The following is a 15,255-nucleotide window of genomic DNA, read 5'->3' on the forward strand; positions in this document are numbered from 1 at the left end:
CAACACGCAGTGAGTTGGTGCTTAACTTTGCATATTAAAAGATAGATTTTTGGATTTTAAGAATCAACATTGAGATTGTTCAAATGAAGATTTCAATTAATCAGGAAATCTATATTTTTACCCAAACTAATAGCTGTTTTTTTTCACTTTAAATAATATATATATATATTTCTTTCTTTTTTTTTTAAACAAAGAAAAATCCAGTTCCTTTTGTGTTACTTTTGAGTTTATTTGTAATTCGCTTTCTTCTCAATGTGCATTTTCATTAGATTATCATTACTAAAAACAAATATTACCATTAGATATAAATACATAATATAGATGTAAAATATAATTTCTTTTTATTTCACGGTAATAATATTTTTTATGAGAATTAATGTTACAATGCAAAAGGTCCTTAAAATAGGCTTTGTTTTTTTTAATACATACATAATGTTAACACTTCACAATAAGGTTAACATTATATTGTATTCGTTAACATTAGTTAACGTGAACTATCAATGAAGAATGTTTTTAAAGCACTTATTAATCTTGGTTAATGTTAATTTCAACATATACTAATACATTTTAAACATTTATCTATGTTAACATTAGTTAATGCATTATGAACTAACAATGAACAATTGTATCTTTAAAAATAGAACCTGACTGTACAATGTTACCAATATTACAGTATGTATACCTTGGAATGACATTGTAACTAGACACCCAAACAATACTATCAAGCGCATAATTCAGCTCTGTCAGTACGGATAATTGACAAAGAATACAAAATTTGCAGAAATGATCACTAGTTTAGCAATGATACGGATACGAGCATTAGTGCTGAATAGACATGTAACAGATGCAGATGTGTCACCTAGCAACAGTAGTCTTCTAACTGTGTTGCCACCATCTAGCGGCATGGGTTGTGACGTGATTTATATGAGATTGATGTATATTCTTAACTAAACAAAGATTAAACCTGTTCTTTGGAGGCTTGGCAAACCACTGAATGGCTTCTTATCCTCTAAGCTCCTTCAAAACCAACTGGTTATCCAGAGTCGCCATATCTCTGATGGGATCATGCAAATAAAGATAACAATAGAGTATTCATCTACTATGGTGATGTCTACGGAAGCCATAAAAATGACTTTAAATGCAAAGCTAAAATGAAAACCTTATCTAACATTCAAAAACAAACAAGAGTTCTGATTGCTTTACAACAGGTTGCTTTACAACACAATCAGAATCAGGGGAGAGCCAGTGCTAACACATTTTAGTGGTAGTGAAGAGAAGGAAAAAATTCTTGGAATTCTGTCAAGAAAAATAAACAAAGTGGGGGAGGGAGAGAGGGAGAGCGAGAGAGAGGAGACCATATAAAGGTGTAAATAGAGTACAGCACATTATCAGTCATAAAATCTGACTGAAAAGAACGCTGCCTTAAGGAACATACCACAAGGAACTAACCTACAAATGCACCCCCGAAACATAGGTTTAGTGTGTGTAGTAAATATCATTTAAGTTAAAGAGTTGTAGGTATACACAGTTAAAAATACAGTCAAAATGTAAAAACTTGAATCTAATTAGTAATCTTTGTTATGGCATCACTATTACTGTTGCTAGGGTATTTATTGATTCGAGGACCAGGACATCTGGTGCACAGTTAGGCACTCAATACTTAATAGTAAGTGCTAGTCTGTACGGAAGTATTCGATGCACGTGCACTTGGATTGCTGTGTGATCCTCAAGACGCATGTGCAGAGGGTTATGGCTTTGAACAAACCCCTAATCTAAAAATTAAACATCATTGCATAAAGGCCAAAGAATACTTCGGTTTTCCATGTGCTGGTACGTCTCGTGCACAGTGCGTGTGACGCAAATTTCGTTTTCAGCACAGTAAGCGCGGATTTTGTGTCTGTGTCTTTGTGCGTCATCGTTGTGAGCACCTGATGTTGACTCTGCAATAAGAGTATCACAAAGTAGTGCTCATGTGAAAGAAACACATCCATTTGAGCTCACATTTATGAACTATACTTTGAAAGGTTGAGCGCTTGACCATGCACAAGATGGAACGGCACACGGAAAAACTAAGTATACCACAGCTACAAAGGGCAAAACATACTCTACGCAAGTACATGAACACAGACGCTTCTAGCAATGCTAGCTTGATTTTGTGCGCCATTGCATTCTCAACATTGCCACAACGGGCACTATAGCAGCCATTAGTGTGAACTGTCTGTTTCTACAGTGAGATTTCTTTTTTAAGTCAACTCGCTTGTGCTACAAACATGAAACCTACCTCAAATCATGTGGATTGTTGAGGAGAGGTATGCTATTACTTTTTTAAGCGATTGGACAGGCAGATTTTCACCTGGTGGATGATAAAATGGTGAAAAATTCCCATAGACTGATACTGAAGGAGGGAATGTGAAAATACCAGAATAGAGACTTGTGGGTGGGTCACTTTTCATTTGGACCACTAAGCAACCACCTAGAACACCTTAGCAACCCCATAGCAATGCCCTGGCAACTGCTCACAACACTCTAGCATTATGGCAGCGAGTTTTGCACAGGCAAGCGCCACTTTACATTTTCTTCTGAAAATTTAAAAATCTAGCTTCTGACTATAATTGAATTGAATTAAATGTCACTTAATTTATGGACTAACACACATGCAAACATGAAGAACCAGACATAGCCAGAAATGGATGAAAGAAAAGTCTCATATAAAAAAAAAAAGAGTGTTTGAGGGACCAAACAGGATGTGTTTACCAGGCCTGGAGAGCAAGCTGTATAGATAGATAGAGAAAAATTAACAGGATATGGGTCAGTTTGGGTGACTAAGATAAGAGTGATTGATTGTGTGTGTTGCGTTTGTGTGCGAGTTGCACACAAGTGTGTGCGTACGTGTCTATAAAAGTGCACAGTTCTGATGTGGAGAACTAACTAAATATGAAAATAAAGACATTAATACATGCCATTAATGACATGAGGGATTTACACAAGATTTTTACATTTTCTGAAGAAATTGTGAGTGGTGCTTGGCCGTAACTCGACACATAATTACTGTAGTCAAAAATGTAATATGTAAATGTAGGCCTGATTTCAAGTTTTTAAAACAATCAAATACACAAAGCTAAAAAGAGAAAGGATGAGACAGAATGACTGTAAGTAGCTAAGTTGTAGTAGGTCGCTGTGTGTTTCCTTTGTGGCAGCGTGAATTCTGACTGGCTCCTTGCTTTGCAGTGAAGGCTGTCCTAGTGAGTGGGGCGAGATGAGGCCGTTGTCTGTATGAGGAAATGAGTTTGCCATGGCAACCCGGTGGGCCGTGTGCACAAAACAATTTGCTGCAAAAAGGAGAGGGTTAAAAAGGGGTCAAATTTCAAAGCATTTAAACTTCCATCTTGAGTTGCGTCTGATGCATTATCTGTGATAGTTTGTTTTCAGAGACTGCAGAATAAAGAAAAGAGGAGAGTATTTAGAGCATGACTGGAATCAAAAGAGACACCAATCATCAAGGGTTTAGATTCCTTTTTATCCCCATCAAACTGCTACTATAAATGGAATATTTGGCCTATGCATGTTCATAACTCATAATCTCTTTTAAGGAATCTGATCCTGTACCTCTAAACCTTAAGATTCACATCTAGCTATTCGAGTGATTTAAATTGAAGCATGCAAAAAAAAAAGAAAAATCTGTATATGCAAACGTGCCCCGTCAGCATATACAGTTCATCACATCACATACTATATATATACTGTATAATCACTTAATTTTGTGAATATATAGGCTATAAAAATCTTTTGGTGAATGCTTATAGAGCATCTATTCAAAAAAAGAAAAAAAAAAGAAAGAGAGAGAGAGAGAGACAGAGAGAGAGAGAGAGAGAGAGAGAGAGAGAGAGAGAGAAAGATTTTTGCTGCTTGTTCAATTTACCTAATTAAAATGAACTAAAGCAACACACATTCAATCACAACTTGATACCACTGAGTTGGGACTACATGAATACTATTTGTGGTGTTAATTTAGCATTGATGAAACAGGACAGGGGGTTTCCATTTCCCAGCATGCTTTGCATGGGACTTTTTGTGCAAGGCGAATATAAAGTGTGATACTTGTTAGTGTTTAATGTTTTGTTATGTTGAGATTTAGAAGAGTTTCTGTTATGTTGGAGCTAACGATGTGGACAGGTAGATGTCGCACATTAATTTGATTGCTTGCTTTGATGTGCAATTGCTGTGCTAATCATAGCATAGTTACTAAACTGCACTCTGTAGTGCTTCAAAACAGCATGTATTTAGCATGCTAACATTCACTTTCACTAGTTAGTACAAAAAGAAATAAAAGAGAATTATTTGAGTTACATTGACACTTTTAATTTTGTTGGGTTTACCCAATTCAACTAAGTTCTTTCTACACAAAGTGTTTGCTTTGAGATAATATAGTAATTTTAATTTAAGAAAACTCATTTCAAACACATGGATCCACTGTCCAAGACTGAATCAAGTTCAGCCAAAGAGCTATTTTTTATTGTGTTGTTACTGAGCCAAGTCACCGTTACTGTTTAAGGACTAAAGCACAATTATTTTAAAATAAGAGTCCCCGGTGTATTTCAGCCTTAATTATAAAGTCCCTGCGTTATGCACCAAATCTTAATTTTCCCAGGTTATTATTAGTATTTTAAAAACTATCAGCCATTTAATCAGTTATCAGCCTTTTACACCACCTTAGTTATCGGGGGGATGGATTATCGTCCTCCGATGCCCTGAGGCAACAAGTTTCTTACGACTCCAGTGGATAAGTCAATGTCTTCAAATGTGATTTGATAGGTATGGGTGAGAAACAGATCAATATTTAAGTCCTTTTTAAAATTCTCCTCCACGTCCAGTAGGTGGCGATATGCACAAAGAATGCAAATTGCCAAAAACAAAAGAAGAATATGAAAAGTGGAGATTTATAGTACAAAAGGACTTAGATGCTGATCTGTTTCTCACCCACACCTATCATATCGCTTCTGAAAATATGGATTTAACCACTAGAGTCGTATGGATTACTTTTATGCTGCCTTTATGTGCTTTTTGGAGCTTCAAAGTTTTGGAACTGAAATATTCTTCTAAAAATCTTTGTTTGTGATCTGCAGAAGAAAAAAGTCTTACACATCTGGGTTGGCATGAGGGTGAGTAAATAATGAGAGAATTGTTTTTTTTTAAGAAGTATTATTAACTTTTAACAATTAATCGTCATAATTGTGACAAGCCCTAATACACACAAATTGTTAATTATTTGTATAAGAAAACTTAATGGGGGCTTTATAGAGGAATCCTATTTAAAATAATCATTACAAAATAATCACAAAGCAGGGCCATCATCCTGTACATGACCAAAACACACACAGACACACATGTACACACTCTTGCATGTAAGCAAGCCAAGTGCAGATGTGCTAAAATACACTATTGTTTGTCATTTACAGTTTTTAATGAAATAGTTTTATTTTTAAATTTTTTAATTCAGTTTTGTCAGGGACTATATCTTCTAGAGGAAGAATGACACTTAATTAATTTTCTTAATAAAATAAAATTTTAATTGAAATTGCTGTCCTTAATATTTTTATTATGTAGTACTGTATTATGTAGTACAGTTTGTTTTATGAAAGTAATAAGGCACTGAAGGGCGTGCTATATTGTAAATATAGCCACTCTGCTGAGTGTGGTGCCTAATAACACCCTTTACAACACTATATTCTCAATATAGCCAGGCCTTGAGTGGCTTATTGCTGAAATAATAGACAACTGGTCAAAATAGAGCAACTGAGAAACTGTACATATTCCCCAAAATACTGTACATGTGCTAAAATAATCTCATGTCTGGAGGATACACACAATTCCTGGAAACTGTATGTTTTGACAAACTTTTTTTGCAGGGAGTTTAATTCAGATCTTAAATAGAAACAAAAGCAAGAGAACACTTGACTGGTTATTTAACCCCCCCAAAAAGATTGAACTGATGCAGTTGCTAACATGTATACATGTTGCCCCCTTCTGTTTGTTGTGGATATAACATCTGTATTTAATGAATGTTAGGACTTTCAAAACTAGAATTGATGAAAGATTAAGGTAGAAAAACTAGGTAAAGAATAAATCAAGATGTTTGCATTGAGCTGAAAATCATATTGCACTTTTTTCAATATCATATACCACTTATCATCTCTTTTTATTTGAAGGAAAGAGCATATCTTAAGCATCCAGTGAGTGCTGTTTGCTACTGGACATGGTGCTGCTTTTTGGGGTTTTCACATCTCTGCCCCCTCCTGTAAGAAGATTACTCAAGACCTGCAACAGATCAATCAAAACAATAAAAACACCTTTTACTATAGTGATTCCATATACAAACTGGTAAATTACAATGGAAAAAAGCTAAAGTGTGTTCCTTACACCTTGCCTAATGTGCTGACGGAGTTCTGCTTCGCTCAAAGGTCGATCTTCCTCATCTGTGACTGGAGAATCCTCAGCTTCATCATCATCCCTGATCGCCAAACAGACATGAGAACATTTACAATTATTCAATGTTGTAATCAAAATCAGAGTTCTGTAGCTATAAATCCATGTCTGTTTGCTTTGAGGTCATCAATATGCTAGCGTACTCCTAAAAATTTACAAAAACTTCTAGCAAATATACATATATGCATTTCAAATAAAAAAAATTCTTACAGAAAAATGGACCAAAAACATTGACGACTCATCTTGCACACACACAGGTATTTACAAATTCAAAATCGAGAATGAGAATGTCCCTCCCCCAGTATCACCTGCAAATCTGATGTAAACTTAAAGGTGCCCTCAGTAATATTTTCCTCATTAAAAAAGTTTAACTCTTAAAGACATGAATTGTAATTTTGCAATATGTAGGAAATTGTGAGCATTCACATTAAAATAAAGACTCCAGTCATATCAGTAACCTTATAAATGCTGTTTTATTCTACATGGAGAGGGTCCGCACATGGGGGCTGCCATGTCAGAGTCACATGTCCAGCCGAATACTACTCGCTTAATATCAGTATAATCTGTTATTGGACACTTTCACTCATTGATTAAAGTAATCATGGCTGGCTGTGAATAGTGAATTTCTACAATGGCATCTGAAACTGAAACTGCTAGGTGTCAGTGAGTTACTGAGTGCACCTTTAAGGGTATTAACTATTTTTTTTTAATACTTAGGAAATAGGAAATATGTTGACACAAGAAAGAAAAATATTAATGCTGTCAATGTGAAACTGTAACAGACAATTTCTAAGACTTTCATTCATTCTGATTGGCTGTTCTTACCTGGAAACAAGAGGCTGAACCATAGCTGTCTGTCTCTGGATGTCTGGGGTCTGACCCAGCAGGAACTGAGTCAGTTCTTTCGGGTCATAACTCTTCTCCTGGTCCTGTCAATATGTGAGTTATCTGTTAATCTAATCTGCAGCATCATGTGGAAATAGGTTAAGCCTCCACAAACCTAGTCCAGGTCAAAAGGGCGATCTTTTTGTAGCCCAGAGGTCATACAGACCAACTTTTTAACAGGAAGAAAAGTGTAGAATTTGTTTTGTCCTTCCTTTTTAATTTAATAGTAATAATTTCTACTAGGAATACAATATTAGAAAAAGAACAGAGAAGCTTTCAGAGTTCAGAACTCATTCTAAAATGTGCTCAATCGTCAGCATTTGTAGCATAATGCTGATTACCACAAAAATAATTTTGACTCGTTCCTCATTTATTTAAATAAAATAGCAAAAATGACGGTTACAGTGAGGCACTTACAATGGAAGTCAATGGGGCCAATCTGTAAATATTAAAATACTCACAGATTCAATCTGTAAACACTAAAATACTCAATGATTCAGTCTGTAAACGTTAAAATACTCAATGATTCAGTCTGTAAATGCTAAAATACTCAAAGATTCAGTCTGTAAATGCTAAAATACTCAATGATTCAGTCTGTAAACGCTAAAATACTCACAGATTCAATCTGTAAACACTAAAATACTCAATGATTCAGTCTGTAAACGTTAAAATACTCAATGATTCAGTCTGTAAACATTAAAATAATCACATATTAAATCTGTAAATGCTAAAATACTCACTGATTCAGTCTATAAATGTGAAAATACTCACAGATTCAGTCTGTAAACGTTAAAATAATCACATATTCAATATGTAAACGCTAAAATACTCACTGATTCAATCTGTAAACGCGAAAATACTCACAGATTCAATCTGTAAATGCTAAAATACTCACAGATTCAATCTGTAAACGTTAAAATACTGATTCTATCTGTAAACGTTAAAATACTCACATATTCAATCTGTAAATGTTAAAATACTCACATATTCAATCTGTAAACGCTAAAATACTCACTGATTCAGTCTGTAAATGTGAAAATACTCAAAGATTCAATCTGTAAACAATGAAAGACTCACTGATTCAATCTATAAACGCTAAAATACTCACTGATTCAGTCTGTAAATGCTAAAATACTCACAGATTCAGTCTGTAAATGCTAAAATAATCACAGATTCAATCTGTAAATGATAAAATACTCACAGATTCAGTCTGTAAACGTTAGAATATTCACTGATTCAATCTGTAAACATTGAAATAATCACTGATTCAATCTGTAAATGCTAAAATACTCACTGACTCAATCTGTAAATGCTAAAATACTCACTGATTCAATCTGTCAATGCTAGAAAACTCACAGTTTCAATCTGTAAACGCTAAAATACTTACAGATTCAATCTGTCAATGCTAAAATACTCACAGATTCAGTCTGTAAACGCTAAAATACTCATAGATTCAATCTGTAAATGCTGAAATACTCATTGATTCAATCTGTAAACGTTAAAATACTCACAGATTCAATCTGTAAACGCTGAAATACTCATTGATTCAATCTGTAAACGCTAAAATACTCACAGATTCAAATACTCACAGATTCAATCTGTAAACGCTAAAATACTCACTGATTCAATCTGTAAATGTTAAAATACTCACAGATTCAGTGTGTAAAAGTTAAAATACTCACAGATTCAATCCATAAACGCTAAAATACTCATTGATTCAATCTGTAAACGTTAAAATACTCACATATTGAATCTGTAAACACTGAATATACTCACTGATTCAATCTGTCAATGCTGAAATACTCTCAGATTTAGTCTGTAAATGCTAAAATACTCACAGATTCAGTCTGTAAACGTTAAAATACTCAAAGATTCAATCCATAAATGCTAAAATACTCATTGATTCAATCTGTAAACGTTAAAATACTCACATATTGAATCTGTAAACACTAATATACTCACTGATTCAGTCTGTAAACGCGAAAATACTCACTTATTCAATCTGTCAATGCAAAAATACTCACAGATTAAATCTGTAAACGCTAAAATACTCACATATTCAATCTGTAAACATTGAAATACTCACTGATTCAATCTGTAAATGCTAAAATACTCACAGATTCAATCTGTAAATGTTAAAATACTCACATATTCAATCTATCAATGCTAAAATACTCACAGATTCAATCTGTCAGTGCTAAAATACTCACAGATTCAGTCTGTAAACGCTAATATAATCATAGATTCAATCTGTCAACGCTAAAATACTCACAGATTCAGTCTGTAAACGCTAATATAATCATAGATTCAATCTGTCAGTGCTAAAATACTCACAGATTCAGTCTGTAAACGCTAATATAATCATAGATTCAATCTGTAAACGCTAAAATACTCACAGATTCAGTCTGTAAACGCTGAAATACTCACTGATTCAATCTGTAAACATTAAAATACTCACACTGAATCTGTAAACATTGAAATACTCACTAATTAAATCTGTAAACACTAAAATACTCACTGATTCAATCTGTAAACATTAAAATACTCACACTGAATCTGTAAACATTGAAATACTCACTGATTCAAACTGTAAATGCTAAAATACTCACAGATTCAATCTGTAAACATTACAATACTCACATATTCAATCTGTAAACGCTAAAATACTCACTGATTCAATCTGTAAACGTTAAAATACTCACATATTCAATCTGTAAACGCTAAAATACTCACATATTCAATCTGTAAACGTTAAAATACTCACAGATTCAGTCTGTAAAAGTTAAAATACTCACAGGTTCAATCTGTAAACATTGAAATACTCACTGATTCAATCTGTCAATGCTAAAATACTCTCAGATTTAGTCTGTAAATGCTAAAATACTCACAGATTCAGTCTCTAAACGCTAAAATACTCACTGATTCAGTCTGTAAACGTGAAAACACTCACTTATTCAATCTGTCAATGCAAAAATACTCACAGATTAAATCTGTAAATGCTAAAATACTCACAGATTCAATCTGTAAATGTTAAAATACTCACATATTCAATCTATCAACGCTAAAATACTCACAGATTCAATCTGTCAGTGCTAAAATACTCACAGATTCAGTCTGTAAACGCTAATATAATCATAGATTCAATCTGTAAACGCTAAAATACTCACAGATTCAGTCTGTAAATGCTGAAATACTCACTGATTCAATCTGTAAACATTAAAATACTCACACTGAATCTGTAAACATTGAAATACTCACTGATTCAAACTGTAAATGCTAAAATACACACAGATTCAATCTGTAAACGTTACAATACTCACATATTCAATCTGTAAACGTTATAATACTCACATATTCAATCTGTAAACGCTAAAATACTCACTGATTCAATCTGTAAACGTTAAAATACTCACATATTCAATCTGTAAACGCTAAAATACTCACAGATTCAGTCTCTAAACGCTAAAATACTCACTGATTCAGTCTGTAAATGTTAAAATACTCAAAGATTCAATCTGTAAACGCTAAATAGTGACTGATTCAATCTGTAAACATTAAAATACTCACAAATTCAATCTGTAAACACTAATATACTCACTGATTCAGTCTGTAAACGCGAAAATACTCACGTATTCAATCTGTCAATGCAAAAATACTCACAGATTCAATCTGTAAATGCTAAAACACTCACATATTCAATCTGTAAACGCTAAAATACTCACTGATTCAATCTGTAAACGCTAAAATACTCACATATTCAGTCTGTAAACGTTAAAATACTCAGATTCAGTCTGTAAATGCTAAAATACTCACAGATTCAATCTGTCAACGGTAAAATACTCAAAGATTCAATCTGTCAATGCTAATATACTCACATATTCAGTCTGTAAACGCTAATATAATCACAGATTCAATGTGTCAATGCTAAAATACTCACAGATTCAGTCTGTAAACACTGAAATACTCACTGATTCAATCAGTAAATGTTAAAATACTCACACTGAATCTGTAAACATTGAAATACTCACTAATTCAATCTGTAAACGCTAAAATACTCACTGATTCAATCTGTAAATGCTAAAATACTCACTGATTCAATCTGTAAACGTTAAAATACTCACATATTCAATCTGTAAATGCTAAAATACTCACATATTCAATCTGTGAACGCTAAAATATTCACAGATTCAATCTCTAAACATTAAAATATTCACTGATTCAGTCTGTAAATGCTAAAATACTCACTGATTCAATCTGTAAATGCTAAAATACTCACTGATTCAATCTGTAAACGTTAAAATACTCACATATTCAATCTGTAAACGCTGAAATACTCACTGATTCAATCAGTAAACATTAAAATACTCACACTGAATCTGTAAACATTGAAATACTCACTAATTCAATCTGTAAACGCTAAAATACTCACTGATTCAATCTGTAAATGCTAAAATACTCACAGATTCAGTCTGTAAATGCTAAAATACTCACTGATTCAGTCTGTAAACGTTAAAATACTCACATATTCAATCTGTAAATGCTAAAATGCTCACATATTCAATCTGTAAACGCTAAAATACTCACTGATTCAATCTGTAAACATTAAAATACTCACACTGAATCTGTAAACATTGAAATACTCACTGATTCAAACTGTAAACGCTAAAATACTCTCAGATTCAATCTGTAAATGGTAAAATACTCAGAGATTCAATCTGTAAACGTTACAATACTCACATATTCAATCTGTAAATGCTAAAATACTCACTGATTCAATCTGTAAACACTACAATTCTCACAGATTCAGTCTGTAAACGTTAAAATACTCACAGATTCAATCTGTAAACATTGAAATACTCACTGATTCAATCTGTAAACGCTAAAATACTCACTGATTCAATCTGTCAATGCTAAAATACTGATTCAATCTGTCAATGCTAAAATACTCAGAGATTCAATCTGTAAACGTTAAACTACTCACAGATTCAATCTGTAAATGTTAAAATACTCACAGATTCAGTCTGTAAATGCTAAAATACTCACTGATTCAATCTGTAAACGCTAAAATACTCACTGATTCAATCTGTAAACATTAAAATACTCACTTATTCAATCTGTAAACGTTAAAATAATCACTGATTCAATCTTTAAACGCTAAAATACTAATATATTCAATCTGTCAATGCTAAAATAGTCACAGATTCAATCTGTAAACCGTCATGGTTACTTGCGTAACCTCCGTTCATTGATGGAGGGAACGAGACGTTGTGTTGATGTAGTGAGTGAGTGAGCAGTGAGTCTCTCCGAAAACTCGACTCAAAGGAAGTCAACCAGGGAACATGGTTTGTGAACACTACTGGGAATTAATGGTGCACGGCTTCATCTCAGAGGAGGTGAAAGGTGCTATGTGCAAGCGATACACCTGGCCGGCTATCCCGGGTTTATCCGCTTGCATTGCGTGCCACTACCTGGGACGAAACCAGTTCCACCTGGAGGTTGTGAAACCTTGCAAAGGTGTTGGGTGTTGCCCAGCTGGACTACCTGAAGGTGGAGTCTCCACTCTCCCCTGAGGGTAACCTGCTGTGACAGCGCGTCCGCTGTAGTGTTGAGGTTGCCCGGGATGTGAGTGGCTCGCAGTGACTTGAAGTGCTGCTGACTCCAGAGGAGGAGACAGCAGGCAAGTTGTGACATACAATGAGAGCGCAGACCTCCTTGGCAGTTGACAAATGCTACCATTGCTGTGTTGTCTGTCCGAACTAACATGTGCTTGCCCTGGATCAACGGCCGAAACCTCCGCAGGGCGAGCAAAATTGCCAACAACTCAAGGCAGTTGATGTGCCAATGCAGTCGCGGGCCTGTCCACAAGCTGGCGGCTGCGTGCCAGTTGCAAACAGCGCCCCAGCCCGTTTTGGAGGCGTCTGTCGTGACCACGACGCACCTGGAGACCTGTTCTAGGGGAACACCTGCCCGTAGGAACAAGAGGTCGGTCCAAGGGCTGAAAAGACGGTGACAGACCGGCATGATGACCACGCGATGTGTCCCGCGACGCCATGCCCATCTCGGGACTCGAGTCTGAAGCCAGTGCCGAAGTGGTCTCATATGCATCAACCCGAGCGGGGTGGCCACCGTTGAGAATGCCATATGCCCCAGGAGCCTCTGAAAGTGTTTCAGTGGAACCGCTGTTTTCTGTTTGAATGCCTTCAAACAGGCCAGCACCAACTGGGCGCGCTCGTTCATGAGGCGCGCTGTCAAAGAGACTGAGTCCAACTCCAAACCGAGGAAAGAGATGCTCTGAACCGGGAGGAGCTTGCTCTTTTCCCAGTTGACCCGAAGCCATAGTCAGCTGAGGTGTGAGAGCACCAAGTCCCTGTGTGCACCCAACATGTCCCGAGAGTGAGCTAGGATTAGCCAGTCGTCGAGATAGTTGAGAATGAGAATGCCCACTTCCCTTAACAGGGCAAGGGCTGCCTCTGTGACCTTCATGAAGACGCGAGGAGACAAGGACAGGCCGAAAGGGAGGACCTTGTACTGATACGCCTGACCCTCGAATGCAAACCGCAGGAAGGGTCTGTGTCGAGGTAGAATTGAGACGTGGAAGTACGCGTCCTTCAGGTCTACCGCCGCGAACCAATCTTGATGCTGGACGCTCACCAGAATGCGTTTTTGCGTCAGCATCTTGAACGGGAGTCTGTGTAAAGCCCAGTTCAGTACTCACAGGTCCAAGATTGGCTACAACCCACCGCATTTATTCGGTACGATGAAGTAGGGGCTGTAAAACCCCTTCTTCATCTCGGCCGGAGGGACAGGTTCTATCGCGCCCTTCCATAGGAGGGTAGCAATCTCCGCGCGCAAGGTAGCAGCGTTTTCGAACTTCACCAAGGTGAAGGCGATACCGCTGAACCTGGGCGGACGCCTAGTGAACTGAATCGCGTAGCCGAGTCGGACAGTCCGGACCAGCCATCGTGACGGATTGGAAAGCGCAAGCCACGCATCCAAGTTCCGCACAAGGTGGACCAAAGGGACAACGTCCGGCAGGTGGGGCCTCGCGGTGGGGAGGAGCTCAAGGTGTCACACCATGTCGTGGCCGTGCTGAGTCTAGGGACATCGAAGCACTTACCTGGCTCCTTGTGACCACCCCCGGAACAGCCTGGGACGGAGGAGGAAGAGGCCTGTCCTCGTGACCCATGGAGACTGTCACATCGGGGGCAGATGTGTGCCACAGCTGGGCGCTCAGGGGTGGGAACCGCCACTGGAGCGCCACCCGTGGATGGTAGTCATGATGACGACTGTGCACACTGGGTATGTGACCCAGGGAAGGAGGAAACTGCTATTTTGCTGAACTGTTGGGTACCGCAGCCACTTGGGCATGCGGCGAAATCAAACAAAAAGGCAACAAATATTCTCCACCTGGCCCTCCACCGGGGAATGGAGTGGTCTTCCTACCAGCTCCAGATGAGTGGGTTTCTTGGACCCTGGGTTGCCCATCTCAGGGGCGCTTTGACGACCTTCGTGGGTTCTTAGCGACCGACTGTGAGATGGGTGGTGTCTGCTTCCTGCGGTGGGCTCTGCGCCGGGGCCGGGCCGAAGGGGCGGAGTGTGGCGGGGCCGGTGCAGACGTGACCTTCGTCGCTCGGAGAGTGAGGTCGGTCGGCAAGCGCAGTTCCTGCATCAGATCTGGGGCGGAACTACCCTCGTGCAGTTCTTTTAGTGCCTTGGCTTGGTGGACCTGCATGAGAGCCATGGCGTGCAGGGCAGAGGTGGTTTGTCCAGCAGCGCTGTAGGCTTTAGCCGTCAGGGAAAATGTGAACCTACAGGGCTTGGACGGGAGCTTTTGGCATCCACGCCAGGTGGCGGAGCTCTGTGGGCATAGGTGGAAAGCATGTCCAT

The 15,255-nt window shown here is 37.4% G+C and overlaps 1 protein-coding gene across 2 annotated transcripts in view; it reads right to left on the minus strand.

Annotated features, from left to right (window-relative positions):
- Nucleotides 1-5,313: 5,313 nt before the first annotated feature.
- LOC127426352 (outer dynein arm-docking complex subunit 1-like) overlaps nucleotides 5,314-15,255 on the minus strand; it is a 32,315-nt gene continuing 22,373 nt past the window's right edge. For both annotated transcript variants that reach the window (XM_051673109.1, XM_051673108.1), the window contains exons 13-15: nucleotides 7,309-7,412; nucleotides 6,418-6,508; nucleotides 5,314-6,315 (exon numbers count right to left, since the gene is read on the minus strand). In XM_051673109.1, the coding sequence (XP_051529069.1) occupies nucleotides 6,220-6,315; nucleotides 6,418-6,508; nucleotides 7,309-7,412 (291 nt within the window). In that variant the 3' untranslated portion in view covers nucleotides 5,314-6,219. The remainder of the gene's footprint in view (nucleotides 6,316-6,417; nucleotides 6,509-7,308; nucleotides 7,413-15,255) is intronic.

Source organism: Myxocyprinus asiaticus, chromosome 35, assembly GCF_019703515.2.
Source record: "Myxocyprinus asiaticus isolate MX2 ecotype Aquarium Trade chromosome 35, UBuf_Myxa_2, whole genome shotgun sequence".
Lineage (NCBI taxonomy): Eukaryota > Metazoa > Chordata > Actinopteri > Cypriniformes > Catostomidae > Myxocyprinus > Myxocyprinus asiaticus.